The sequence below is a fragment of the Ursus americanus genome, chromosome 24, assembly GCF_024610735.1.
Source record: "Ursus americanus isolate L20-20 chromosome 24, mUrsAme1.1.p, whole genome shotgun sequence".
In the NCBI taxonomy this organism is placed as follows: Eukaryota; Metazoa; Chordata; class Mammalia; order Carnivora; family Ursidae; genus Ursus; species Ursus americanus.
In genome coordinates this window covers 4,999,566-5,014,190 of record NC_142150.1, presented here as the reverse complement: position 1 = coordinate 5,014,190, position 14,625 = coordinate 4,999,566, and the positions used below count along the sequence as shown (strand labels likewise).

General features: G+C 47.0%; 1 protein-coding gene across 2 annotated transcripts in view; it reads right to left on the bottom strand.

Annotated features, from left to right (window-relative positions):
• The window catches only part of INSC (INSC spindle orientation adaptor protein), a 121,237-nt gene that overhangs the window by 63,936 nt on the left and 42,676 nt on the right, over positions 1 to 14,625 (bottom strand). For both annotated transcript variants that reach the window (XM_045796550.2, XM_087855296.1), the window contains exons 3-5: positions 4,086 to 4,431; positions 3,040 to 3,092; positions 1,777 to 1,900 (exon numbers count right to left, since the gene is read on the bottom strand). In XM_045796550.2, coding sequence (XP_045652506.2) covers positions 1,777 to 1,900; positions 3,040 to 3,092; positions 4,086 to 4,431 — 523 coding nt within the window. The remainder of the gene's footprint in view (positions 1 to 1,776; positions 1,901 to 3,039; positions 3,093 to 4,085; positions 4,432 to 14,625) is intronic.

Below are 14,625 nucleotides of genomic sequence, written 5' to 3'. Positions count from 1 at the left end.
GAGATCACGACCTGAGCCAAAGGCAGAGGCTTTCACTGACCGAGCCACCAGGTTGGGGGACCAAGTTCTAAGAGAGGAGCTGCTGATCCAGCTCAGCTCCCAGGCCAAGCATCAGTGACCCAGGTGGTCAGACCTGGGGATGGGCAGGATTTAGCTGGGGAAGCAAAAGGGCCAGATCAGGAATTCCGCTCTGAGCAAGATCAGGATGAGGGAAAAACCAGAATGGACCCAGCAACCCAGGAAACCAGCTACATAGCCCACAACGTCCAGGCAGACTCCTGACCTCCCAGGGAGCTCTCACCAGGATTCTGACCCAGACCAGGGAAAAGACACCCTACTCCTTTGCCTCCGGGTAGAATGACTACTTCCAAACCCAGCTGGCTTCTATTTAAAATCCAACATTACTCTTCGAGTTTAGCACTTTTCATTGACCCTGATAGTTCCAGGAGAAAGGGCACAAAAGTCGCATAAAAAGCATCGTCGGCACCCATACCCCTGCTCAAAAATACCTCCCCTTCCCCCCCACCCCCACGACTACCTTCAATATCCTCGCTCTTTGCTCCCTTGGCTTTTCCACCCACTTCGGCCCCGTGTTCCACGGGGTCCCTCTGGGACTTGAGAGCTCATTCTGGGACACTGGCCACAGCTTGAGCCACCACCCCACCCTACACGCACCGATCAGCATTTGCACAATTCCAAGGCCAGCCCCAGCAGCCCAACCCTTGGCCCTTCCTTCCCCTCATCCCAGGCTCCTGGGACAGAGCGGCCTCTGCAGATCTCCCGGGCGGGTGGTGAGAAAGCGTGGGGCCAGCCGCACTGACCAGCAGGTGAGCCAGGTCAGGAGAGCCTGTACTCTGTGCAAAATGAGCCAGACACGCAGGAAGGAGAAAAAGGAAAACTCTGGGCTCCATGGAAAGGCTGAGTCTGGAGAGAAGCTGATAGGGGAAGGGACTTTCTATTTGTGGAAGGCTTTTATTTGGTGGTGGGAAAAGAATGGCAAATATGTAACACAATATTTCTGTAACTATAAATAACATGTAAATACCTTTCATAATGAAAACCTTATGGAATCTGCTTTTCTGGGAGGCTTTTAAAATAGGAGTAGGCAACGGAGGGAAATAACATATATTTAACCCACGCTATGTTGTTTACTTAATCCTCTCACTTTTCTTCTGGGGAAGATTTTCACTTTGTAGATGAAGAAAATGAGGCCTTTGAGACGTTAAGGAACTTGATCAAGGTCTCATGCAAGCCGCAGTTGGAAAGTAGATCTATCTGTTTCTTTCTAGAATCAAGCACAAGCCTGGGGAGAGGGGGGGCCTGGACTATATGATCTTTCTAGATTCTTTTTTATCGCCAGATTTCTGGAATTGGCTTGTTTTCCGCAGCTGCCTCAAGTCTTTCAGGACAACATGGATCCATTCTGTGTACTGTGGACAATAACTACACAGGGATTTAAGGTGGTAGGAACAACACTGAAAGTGCAGTTGGGAAATGCCAGCTTCTGCCACGGCCTCGCTATGTGACCTTAGGTAAGTCTCTTCCCTCTCTAGGCTCCAGATCTCACATCTGAAAAATGCAGATTTGGGCTAACTTGGAAGCCTCAAGCTCTAGGTTGCTAGGTGCTGCCATTCACTTCAGTAGCCTGAGGAGGGTGTCCCCTAAGAAAGACATGTCAGAGCTTCCCCCAGCCTGGCCCAGTGCCTCTGCCCCACCCCCACCGCCACCCCGGGAGTCCACTCGAGAGCCCCTGTCCACAGCCCAACCTGCACCGACCTGCACCTCCCGGGTCAGGGCCAGCTCCAGCAGCTGGCCAAAGTGCTGGCCCAATGTGCTCAAGGTCTCACTCACACAGGCCTTCATCGACTTCAGGACATGCTCATTCTCAACCTGGAGGCACCTGGGGAAAAGAAATCATGGCGTGGGCCACTGGGATGCGCAGGTATTCAGCCCAGAGCCACTGCAGGGGCCAGATCTGGGCCTGCCGCAGGCCTGTGGATGGTGCAAGGGGCCTAGGGAGACGTCATCAGCTCCAGGGGAGTCAGAGATGGAATATTCCAGAACTGGCTCATCCTCTGGCCTCTTAGTGTTCAGAGAAGTGCTGGCTGAAATGGGGGCTACTAGTTCATGTCACTGGGAAGAAAGGCTGTCAGAAAGTGGGCAAATCCATACCTCCGGGTTCCTCCCCGAGAGAACCCGTCATCATTGCACCAGGGTCTAGGGGTGGGGGTGGGGAGCTTTTGCCAGGTAAGCCAGTGCTCACACACAAGGTGTATGTCAATACTCGTGAACCTTGAAGAAATGGCTGTCTACAATGGCTGTCTACAGAAAGGAGCCTTAAAAATTTTCTCCCCAGGGAGGAAGAACAGGGGGTGGATCAGGTTTAAATTTACCCCTAGGGCCTGAGAATGTTCCACTGGAAGGCCAAAGACCCCATGGGGGTTCTAGGGGAGGCCAAGTCCCATGTTTCTCTTGTAGGGCATAGGGGCTGGAAAAAGTAAGGGAGAGTGTTAACATCCACCTGTGTGTGTATACATGTGAGGCTGAGTGTCTGTATGTGTGAGTGTAAACATATATATTTACGTGTGTGAGATACAGAGAAGAGGGGGTGAGAGTATTTCTGTGAATGTATGAGTGTGTGTTTACATATCTATGTGCGGGCAAGTGTGTCTGTGAAATCCTTGTCTGTGTGTCTGTGAGTATAGGGTGTGAGTGTCTGCTTTCACCCTCCCTTGACTTTGGGGATTGGGGTGGGGGGGCTTCCTAAAGCTATGGGAAACCTTTTCTTTTTTATTAACCCTCAATAATCCTCTTTTTTCCTATGCGTGGACCTCTCCTCTTTTATATTCTCTCTAGTGCCTGAAAATGGGGCAGAAAATCCCAAGGGAGTCTTTCAAGGTTGCTGATAAAAGTCAGCAGAAGGAAATTCCCAGACCACCACCAGGCCTCCCCACTCCCTCTCTCCCTCTGGAAGAAGATGCCAGCCCCTTCCCCTGCCTGAGGACAGGCTGTCCTGTCTTACCCAGCATCCAGATTTACCTCTCTGTGATTGCTGAGAGCTCTGAGCATTTCTCCATTAGCAGTTTCTCAATCTGTGGAACAAACAGAAAAAGTTTATTCAATTCAAGAAGCATTGCTTGAGGACCAACTACTGTGTGGGGCCCTCTGGGTGATAAGGACAAAGAATCAAATCATCTGATTTTGGGAACAGGCACATCAACAGTGTTGTATGGATGGCAAGACACCACTGTCAGCTTTGCGAGCTCAAAAAAGAAAACCAAGCACTTAGTTATGCTGGGGGATCTGAGACGCTTCCAAGAGGAGGGGGCATTTGGGCTGGGCTGCAAAGGATGAATAGAAGTTTACTGTTTGCAAAGTGGAGCAAAGAAAAGGGTAAAGCGGTAAGCTGGGAAGTGAATGCCAGAAGAAAGAAAAACAATGACAAGGGGATTTTCAATGCTCCATTACGGGCTTGGAAAAGAAGATTAGAAAACATGGGCTTCAGAATCAGAAAGACTTAGACTGAATCCTGCTTATACCATTCACTGCATAACTTTGGGCAAGTTACTTAGGCTCTCCAAGTTTCTCTTTCCTCATCAATACAGTAAGGACATCATACTAGCTAATATTTTTCAGCAACTGTTTTTAATGTTTTACATGTAATAACATGGTAGTCCTCACAACAGATCTATGAGAAAAGTACTATTACTATATCCATTAGGGTGGTGGAACCGGGGCACAGAGAAGGTAAGTAACTTGCCAAGGTCACACAGCAGAGCTGACATTTCAACGCAAACAGTATGGCATTAAAGTCGGTGCACTGCACCACCGTACAGCCTCTCATAGGGGTTACGTCCACTTCGCATCTACTGCAGGTTAAATGAGATGGGTGTGTGAAAACACCTAGCCCAATGCCTAGGACATGGTAGGTACTCAATAAAGGTCCTTACAATCTTCCCTGCTTTTTGGAACAGGAGGGAGGCACTGGAACAGGAAAAGTTCACCCTCCACACACGCCAGACCCATTCTTCTAGAAGGCCTCCCCCTTCCAAGTGCCCGCCCATGCCCATCCCAGGGCAGCTGACCTGGCCCATCTCCTGTGAGGAGCTCCTGCTGACAGCACTGTACTCGCTGACCATGGAGCGGGCATGGCAGGTCAGACGCACACTCATGCTGTGGACGCGCGCCCAGCGGTCCTGGGCCAGCTTCTGCCCGATCCTGCGCAGCTCAGTGCTGATGACCCAGCCCCTCTTGAGAAGCAGCTGCAGGGGGTCTCCGGGGCCGGGGCCGCCAGCCAGGATGAGGTCACTCTGTGCATCTTCCTCCAGGCTGATGGGCTTTGCCTGCAGGACGCACATGCACTCACACTCGGTCATGAGCTTCAGGTCCTCCATCCAGCGCTGGACCGAGTCCACTTGCATCAGGTGCAGCCTGCAGCCAGGAACAGCGCCATGAAGCATCAACACCCCGTGATTTCCAAAGGTTTCCGTTTCGGGCCACCCGATGTTTATGAACCACCTGCTACACGCTCATCACCGTTTCTTGAGCTCACTTACCCTAACCCTCTTGTCTTCCACTATCTCCAACTCACAGATAATAAGGCTGAGGCACAGAAGTTTTGGAAGCAGATGAGCAGACAAGCAACAGGCCATAAAGTCTGGCACATTAGCAGACTATAGTTATAGTAAGAAGAAAACAGAAATAGCCTTAATATCAAATATTGGTTATGTCATTAGGAGCTATGGTATGGCTGCGTGGTTATAGAATGCGAACCTTTTTAAAACAATGCTTTCACAAAGAGTGGCCCAAGACTAACATGATTAGAAAGGGGATAGAGAGGATAGAAGAACATCTGATCATCATGTTCTAGAGACAGAGAGCTGAAGCAGACTGACCTAAGAGCTTCTAAGGGGTAGGGAACGAACTAGTCATTCATTCACTGACTCATTTACTCCATGAACACTGCAGTGGACAGCTGTCATTCTTGTCCTTCTAGCATCCTTCCTCCTCCTTCTGTCAGTAGCAGATGCATGTTACATTGCTCTCTCTTGGTGTGGTGGCCTGGGCTTCAGCTGTTCCCTCCTCCCAAAAACAGGGCTTGCAAGGCTGCTAAATCATGGAGCCTGGGAACCAGCACTTGGCAAACAGAGGAAGCCTGCGGTGCTGAGCGGGGAAGAGCTCTGGACCCCTTGGGTGGGACTCACTCCCACCCCTTCCTCAGGCCTAGAATGGAAAGGGCCATGGAAAAGCCATGAAAGGGTCTGTGAAAGGGGCAAAAGGGAATCAGTGCCACCAAACTGCCCCTGGCCTGGGTCCTTCCCGGGTGGCCTGATTAGATACCGGACTCACCATTTTGTCACCCCCACCACCCCCAGCTCACACAGAGGCATACTGCATTCTTGTCCTTTAAGATCTTTAAGAACTAGAAAGAAAGTGGGATTTCAGAAGCTGTGTTAATTAAAATCCTAGTTGATTTATCGCTTGGCCGGTAAGAGAAATGGAATGACAAAACTATTGATCTCTCTAGTATCTGCGTTATTTGGGCCTGTGCGTGTCTGTGTTTGTGGATCTGAACTCATTTAGGTGTCTGTCTATATTAGCTGCATGCGGCGTCTGGAAGCCTGGCTTGGAGCTTGCGCGTCTCTTCTACCTGCGCAAATTGTCAGATGATTGTGTGTACTTATGAGCCTTGCATCAGATAGACTCGATGACTCAGAACAGCTGGGGTGGGCCTTGAGCGTGGGCTGCATTTAATGACTCAATCCCAAAGTAAAAAGTATAGAAAGAGGATGGAGAAAGAAGTAACTTTGCAGTGGAGGAACCCGACATAACCCCGTCCTACTCAAATGATCGAGAGGATCCTGACTGATCATCAGCCGTGTTGACAATGAGTACTTCTGATGGGATGTGATGAGAAGGGCTTTCTTCTCCCAAACACATAACCTTAGTCTCATCATGAGAAAGGCCTCAGGGACCGGCTGAGGCACATTCTACAAAATACCTAATCAGTACTCCTCAAAACCGCCAGCGTCATCACAAGAAGGTAACACTGGGAAATTGTCAGAGGCCAAGGGAGACAAAGGAGACGTGATGATTAACTCTAACAGGATCTCCTGGATGGAGTCCTGAAACAGAACAGAAGTTTCATGGAAAACTGGTGAAAGCCCGATAAAGTCTGGAGTTTAGTTAATAGTAACAGACCAGTGACGGTCCCTCAGTTGTAGCAAATGTACCGTGCTCACGGGAGATGCTAACGATGAAGGTACCTGGGGGGGGGGGGGGGCATAGAGGAACGGTGTGCACTTTCTTCACAACATTCTGTAAATCTAAAACTATTTTAAAATTTGAAAGTTTCTTTAAAGAAATGAGGCTCTGGGGAGAAAGGCAGAATCCAGCTGACAGGCCTGAGGGTTCCTTACTCCATCCCCCCAGGAAGAACTGCATTCCCATTGCTTCTTTCCCAAACAGAAGCCCAGGCTGAAACTGGCTGTCTCTCTGGCTTTGCGTCATGAGCCTCATGGGAGGAAGACCTGGACAAGGTACCACGCTCCACTGGGCTGTCCACTGAAGCAATCCATCCAAGCTCCAGTGGACAGGTAGGAGGAACCTAGCTAAGAAGCCAGGAGTGGAGGCTTCCTCAAAGAACCTGGAAGTGGAAGGAAAGGGGGTCCCCGGTTGGGCTAGAAAGTTGTTCTCTCAGGGAAAAGGAACATGGCGAGCCTAGTTGGCTTTGTCTTCCAGTTGGCCCCATGATCTTCCCTGGAGCCCACCAATGGCTGATCCCAGGAAGGCCTCCTGGATCTGCACCAAGGAGGCTCCCTTGGGCAGCCAGGCCCTCAGATGCCTCCTGATGATCCTGCTCCCTCCTTAGTTGCCTGAACAGGCTTTGAACCAGAGATCCCTGGGGATGGAACGGCCTACCGCGTAAGGGCCCTGGGCCCTGAGCATACAGAAAGCTTCCACAGGCCCAGGCCAACAAGGCTTATACGTTAGCATGTGGGGGCATTAAGAGCTGGCTCTGCTACTTATAATCTGTGTGGCCGAAGGCAGGCTACTGCTGCTTTTTTTCCTTTTTCTGAAATTTTTATTGAAATAACATATGCACATAAAGGTGAACAAATTATAATATCAAGCTAGAGTTTGATGAATTTTCAGAAGGTCGACACACTCATGCACCCAGGAACCATATAAGAACCATTACCAGCATCCCGTTGTCTCCCTTGCGCCCCCTTCTGGTCACTCCCCAACCAGGATAACCAGTATCCTGACCTTCTTAACATGTTAGTCTCTTCAGTAAGGTTCTTAACCTTTCTGAGCCTCAATTTCTTTACCCGTACATAACAGAACCTTCCTAACCAGGTAGATGAAAGAATTACAGTAAATGGTGAATGTGAAGGACTTGGGACATTGCATGGCATAAAGAAATGCTCAAAAATATTAGTGCTCGTTGCTGCCCTTGCCCCATGGAACCCTTCAGCACCTACAGTAATTACTATCATAATAGCCAGAAGTTTTTGAGCACATGCCACATGTTGAGCCCTGTGCTAAGTGCTTTACATGAATTTTTTTTCATTTACTCCTCAAGACAAGTGTCTGCATTAGCGGTATTATTATCCCCATTTTACAGATGAGGAAACCAGGATAAGAGAGGTAAAATCACCCAGGTAGAAAGTAGTAGCACTGACATTGCAACTTTGGTGTCTCTCACTCCAGAGTCTACTCTTAACCTCTTTGCTTTACTGCTTCCCACTCTAACATCCCTTCAAAAAAAAAAAAAAAAGACATTGAGGAGCAGAGAGCAAAATGAGACAGCCTTAACACAGGTAGACAGGAAGAAGCAAAGAGGTCTGCGGCTGCTTATGAGCAACAGGAGGAAGAAGGGAAGCTGTGAGCCACTGGCTCTGCCTACCGCTCTGAGGTACAGGGCGGACCAAGATCCCAGGCCCCAGAGATGCAATCTCTGCTTTCAGGCCAAACCCACTCTTGGCTGCCTGGTGGCAGGAGCCGCCTTCCAGGGTGACGGCCACAGAGGCGAGGACAGACAGGGGTGCCTTCGGGAAAAGTAGAATCTGGTTTTCTTTAAGAATGAGCTTAAAATAGCTTCTATTTCTAGAGATTGTTTAAACAGATACCTCCTCTTTCTCCCCCAAGGAGCAAACAAACATGCTAAGAAGAATAAACAGAGCAGATTAGTAAGCCCATACATCCCTGCCTCCTCTTAACCCCATTCAGTGACTAGGCCTCAGGCCCCATCGAGCCGGTACATCCCCCTTAGGTCCAGGGCCAACTCCAATAGGGTTGGGAGGACATCAAGAGGTTCTGACCCACCAGCAGGTGGAGGAGTAATGGGTTGGCTGCTCAAGGCATGTATACACCCCCCACCAAATCTGATTTTACCCAGTATGCTTTGCACCCAAGCTGCCCAAATTACAACTAAACCATTGAAATTATAATATAATTGTATTTTGATTTTAAAAAATGGAGAATTGGATGAAAAGCAGTTCTGAAAGCAGAGGAAACCCTTTTCCAGTAGTAGTAATTAATATTTATTGGACCCTTATAGTACCCCAAGCGTTGTATAATTATCTTGCATTATTTTATTATCCTGATTAAGTGCACATTTTCCTTGTCTCCATTTTACAGATGAAAATACAGAGGTACAGAAGACTTATATGACTTAAGAGAGCCAGAACTCCCTGCAGGCAACCTGATTCCAAAGACTGTCTACCTACTGACCACACTCTACAGTCTCTCCACCTGTCTCTCTCTTCCACCAACTTTGAGACATCCTCAAAGGCAGGCACTGACCTCCCTCAGCATCACCAGCGCTCAGCACAAGGCCTGACACATGGTAGGGATCAGTAAATATTTAAGCGATCAAGTAAACCAGAAATTGCCTGGGAAACATGGATTTTAAGCCTTGCCACACCAGCTGGAAATACTTTCTGGGCTTGTAGGGGTGTTACAAGATGAGCATGAGTGCTCTGGCCTGACGCATAGGAAGCCCCTGAACTCAGCAATCCCCTATTCTGAACTACATTTCAGGAGATGTGGATTCTATCTTTGGCTGGTGTGTCAGACAAAGTCTAGGTGAGTTCCCTGCAAAGTGGTACAAGTTTAAGAGTTGGGTAAGTAACTACATTCTACAAAAGACACCATAATAAAAACTTCTGTATTAAATAGAAATACGTGAGCAGGCGTCAGGAAAACCAGAGAAACCCTTTGTACAAGTCATTTTACAAACATTCCTATGTTCCACTAAGCAGCTCTCTGGTTGCATAAAGCTTGGGCCCCTAGCAACCACTGCCCCAATTCTCAGAACTTCCAGGCAAATGGTAAGGTGTGGATATAGATACTCAAGCCCTGGCGGGGAGTGGCTAAAGGGAGATCTTAGCTCCCACGGGAAGTGCCTGTCCCCATAGGACACCAGTAACAAACACAAAATACCCTCCCCCAGTTCAATAAGGCTTAAAACATTAAGCAGTGCCTGTCAGACCATCCCTGCTTGACCTGATTCATTGAAGCACTACTGATGTTGACTGAGCATGTGCCAGGCTTTGTGCTGGTCCCTGACCTGAGGACACTCACATCACCTAAGAGGAGAGACAGATATAAGTAAATGTAACCCAACAGCATTCTCATCGCAGCACCATGTGCCACACATCTCAAGCATTTCCTGGAGTCCCCAGAGTTCATCTTATATACATTGACCCTTGAACAACCCAGGTTTGGACTGCACAGGTCCACTTATATGTGGATTTTTTATAGCGCAGTACTGTAAACATATTTTCTCTTCTTTATGATTTTCTTAGGAATGCTTTCTTTTCTCTAGTTTACTTTATTGTAAGAATACACTATAGGCTATATGTAACATACAAATGATGTGTTAGTCGACTTTATGGTATCAGTAAGGCTTCTAGTCAATAGTAAGTTATTAGTAGTTAAGTTTTGGAGGAGTCAAAGGTGACATGTGGATTTTCAACCGTGTGACAGGTGGGTGCCCCTAACCCATTTTGTTCAAAGGTCAACTATTGATTCCCCCCCAAATCCGTCATCTTTTCTTCCTTTAGCTCCCCTACACTAGCGTTTTCCGTGGCTGTCAGGTCCTGCCAGGCCCACCCAGCATAGCTACCTTTTCTTCCGGGGGCTGTCATGCTGTCTGACTCCACTAAATATCTCAAGCTGCTCACAGTCACCACCTCTTCTCTTACTGCTGTGTCTTCTAGGCACCATTGTGCCACCATCAGAGCCAGGCATGCCACTGGGTCTTCTAGATATCATGTGGCTTCTGTGGGTATCACTGTTCCCATCAGAGCGTGAACTCGGGGGCTGGATTGCCTGGATTAAATCCCCCATCTGCCACTTGCTACCTGCATAACTTTGGGCAAGTTACTTAATCTCTCTGTGCTTCAGTTTCCTCATTGGTAGAAATGACAATAATACCCAGCCCCTAGGCTTTTCGTGATTATTAAGTGAAGTGAATATATACATACATATGCATATATGCAAATATGTATATATACTTGCTTAGAAAAATGCCTGACAGGAAGTATTATACATGTTAGCTCTTATTAGAGAAGTTTCAGCTAAAGGAGCTGTAGCATCAGAATTTAATTACTTCAAAGTAGAGAAATAAGGAAAATTCTGGGAAGATGGCTGTCATGACAGCAGTTTTTAAATCTCTCTAAATCCCCACATGAAACGCTGACAGAACAACAAAGATAACAAAACCAAAACCCTGTGGATAAAATTTACAACAAAACTAGATGATAAAATAGCCCCACAAACCTCAAAATACAAGCAGGTGGGGATCAACCACTCACAGATATAAGACCTGCTCGGCATCATCTGTCCGAGAGGAAGAAGGAACGAATGAGGTGGTGTCTGATGAATATGAGAGAGGAGAACCCCCCATAGTCACTGGGTATTTATTGGAAAGTACAGCATGACCATTCTAGAATAGTCACTGAAACTAGAAGGGGATTTTCCTCTCCAATATCAGGTGACTGCAAGGCACCTGCCAAGGATTCTCAAAGCAGACCCAGCAGGAATCTCTTCTCTAACAAAGTGCCACATGGAGAAGAAACTTCTGGGAGCAAAATCAGAATTGAGCAGGACCGGGACCTCAGAGGCAAAGGTGAGAGATCCATGGAAGGGGTGGAAGCAAAGTTGGAGCTCTCAGACAGCAGATCACCCAACTTTGAAACTCACACAAAAACAAAGACAGAGCTGTATCAAATTAGAACAGCTTTCCTGAGCCCCGCCTCCCTCTAAAAGTTCATGAAAACTAATTTCACGTAAAAAGAAGCAACACAAAAATTACTGAAGTCTCATCCCATGCATAATCATTTTAAAAAGAGAATAAATAACGAAATAATATCCCTCCAATGAGAGAATACCAGGAAAATGGTCTCACAAAACGGGAGGAAACGCAATGTACTAGTTCAAAATGAACTTAAAATTTTAAAAAAATGATGTAAGATGTGAAAGAGAAGCACAAAACCTCAGAAAGGAGATATCTTAAGTAAGAAAAGTAGTAGACATAAACAGGAAATGTTATCTTTGAAGCAAGATTAAACAAGAAGAAAATGTGGGATAATGCCTTAAAATCAAACACAAAAAGGAAAAAATGTTTTAAATTTTTAAAAAACGAAGAAAGAGATAAAAACAGATTTGCAAGAAAGTGACAAAGATTAAGGATGGGCAAAAAAGATCGAACATACATACAATAAGAGTTCCTGAGAGGAGCGCCTGGGTGTCTCAGTCAGTTGGGCATCCAACTCCTGATTTCAGCTCAGGTCTTGATCTTAGGGTCATGAGTTCAAGCCCTGCCTTGGGCCGCATGCTGGGTGTGGAGCCTACTTAAAAAGAGAGAGAGAGAGAGAGAGAGAGAGTGTGTGTGTGTGTGTGTGTGTGTGTGTGTGTGTGTGTGTGTGTTCCCTAGGGAGGAATCCAAAACACAGCAATAAAATGCATGTGAAAAGCTATGAGCTGGGAAAATGTTCCTGGAAAAAAAATATTGTTCCAACTACATATCGAAAGGGCATACTCTGTGCATGAAAACAAACATACAAGACATAGTCTAGTAAGAGCATTGGACTTTTAAAAAGAAAGAAAGGAAATATTTTGTGCATTTAGAAATAAGTGCATGTTACTTGTAAGGGACAAAAAATTATGCTATCATCAGGTTTTTTTTGTTTTTTTTTTTTGTGACAGCAACACTTGATACTAGAAAAAAAGTAGAGCGACTTATTTAAATACGCAGAGAAATAAAATGGGAGCCAAAGACTATATTCAGCCAAAATGACTTTCGAGTATGAGGTGAGCAGGAAGAGACACCAGAGCTGGGATGTTGGAGGACAATCATTCGAGATGGTCCTTGATCTTGGATACTGGACACTGATTCACGCAGATGATGAATGAAAAGGGACAAGGATGAGCCCAATTTTTCACTTGAGCACAGGACAGACAGGAGAAACAAGTTCAGAAGAGTTCAGTCTGAGGCATGTTGAGTCCAGTGGGCCCATCTCTTGCTTGGAGTCCAGCCCCTCTCTCTTCGGACTGTCCTCATGCAGCACTTCATTCCAGAAACGTCCAGGCACTCCCAGCATCCACGCGGGGTGTGCGGCCCACACACTCACACAAATCCCACCCTGAATGTTCATTCAGTCCTTAGTGCCCACTATGTGCAGGAACTGTTCTAGCTGCTTGGGATACACTGGTAAACAAAACAAACATTGTCCCTGCCTCTCCCCCTAGAGCAGGGGGCAATAAATATAATAATAATAAATATAACGAATGAAAAAGGATAGAATATGTTAAAAGCATTTCTCTCTTAGTTAGAATAAGTGTGGATGAGATTGTTCCTATGGGAGGTAGGGAGGTAACCGCCATGTTAAATGAATGGTCGGGCTCGCTGAGAAAGTGAGGCCTGGGCAAAAGCTTCTGGATGGTGGGAGGATCGACCGCGTTGAGGTATGGGTACTGAGCAGTTCAGGTAGAGGAGGCAGACTGTGCAAACGCCCTCCTTGGGAGTATGCCTGATTTGTTTGAGAAAGGGTATGGAGATCAACATGGCTGGAGCAAGGGAATGAGAGAAGGATGGGAGCTCAGATCTAGGCTAGATCACGTGGGGCCTTGGGAGCCATGGTGAGCACTCCAGGTTTCCCCTGCATAATAAAGAGGAGCATTCCTCCAGAGCATCCAAGGAATCTTGTCACCAGATGTCAGCTGGGTCGCCTAGCCCCTAAGCCTCTCTACAACCCAACCTGGAAGCCTCTCTCACTAAGGGCTTTGTAAAAACAACACATAGATTTATTTAGAGTGACTTAACCTTGCTATGCAGTGAATTGTAAACTGTTTACTAAACAGTTAATTTAAGCACAATTATTTATGCAACAAGCTATAAATAATTTACAGTGTGGTTACGGTATTAACTTCTAACCCCTCCTCGCTAAGGCCCTGGTGAGGCCCCAGCCACTTGGGGCTAGAGGAAATGTTGCTTCTCTAATCTTGTTCAAACCTTCCAATGTTTTCATTGCCCTGCTTCTGATCCACCCAGAATCCCACGGGCCTTTCCGTGCACCGGGGCTTTGCAACTCTCCATCCCTAACTGCTCTGAGTTCACACTGCCAGTGGAGGGCCTTCATGCCATGTGGTATTGGGCAGCTCGCAGAAGTCCTGTTCCTAACTTGCAACTGACCCATGTGGGCAATGCTGGAACCAGGAAGGAGGATTTCTCTCCTACAGTGGACTCTGCAAAATGTCTCTTGCCCCCGTCCATTATGCTGGGGTTGGTCTCTTTCCCTGTGTGATCTCTGTGTTCTCTGCCATCTCTGGGGAAGACCCTCTGCCCCATCCTGTAGCACTGGAAAGGGTTTTCAGATTGTTTTCCAGAAATCCCCACTTCCACTATTTACCCTACCCACTTTGACATATGTGTACCATAGCATTCTCTGTTCATTAAACTCTCTGGTATAACACGGTAAGAGAGAGTTAATGCACATTTCAGATATTTCCAGGAGTATGGCTTAGGGGAAATGGGGCCCACCAATATACCCCAAAGCTAACAATTAGGAGCAATTTGCAAAGGGGGTGTGGGTAACGCCACTATAGTCACTTGGCCCCCTCCATTTCTCCAGGTTGTGGCCTTCCATCAATCTATAAGAGGGTCTGAAGGCAGGGAAGAAATCTGACCACTCTAAAAAATCAATTTAAAAAAACCTACCATAGTTCCAAGTATGCTATAAAGAAAATGTTGAGTACCTTGCACGAGCCAAGCACATATCAAGTGCTTGCACAGACAATCTCTGTCTTGAATTCACAGAAACACTATTTAGTATCCCTGTTTTACAGAGGAGGGAAAACTGAGGCTCAGAGAGGTCAATGGCAGAGCCTAGATGTCCCTCCAGGTCTGCTAACTCCAAAGCCCGTGTCCTCACCAGCCCCCAGTCTGTCTGTCTGTCCAGGACCCCAGTGGAGTGCGTTGTTGTTTCAGAAAGCCAAGGAACATGAATTTGGCCCCAGGTAACTGTTTCCAATCCAATAAGCCGGTATGTTCATTTGACAGCGGCCCACTCTCTGATGACTCAGAGCCCATCTTATTAACTCTGTCAAACTCAGGCA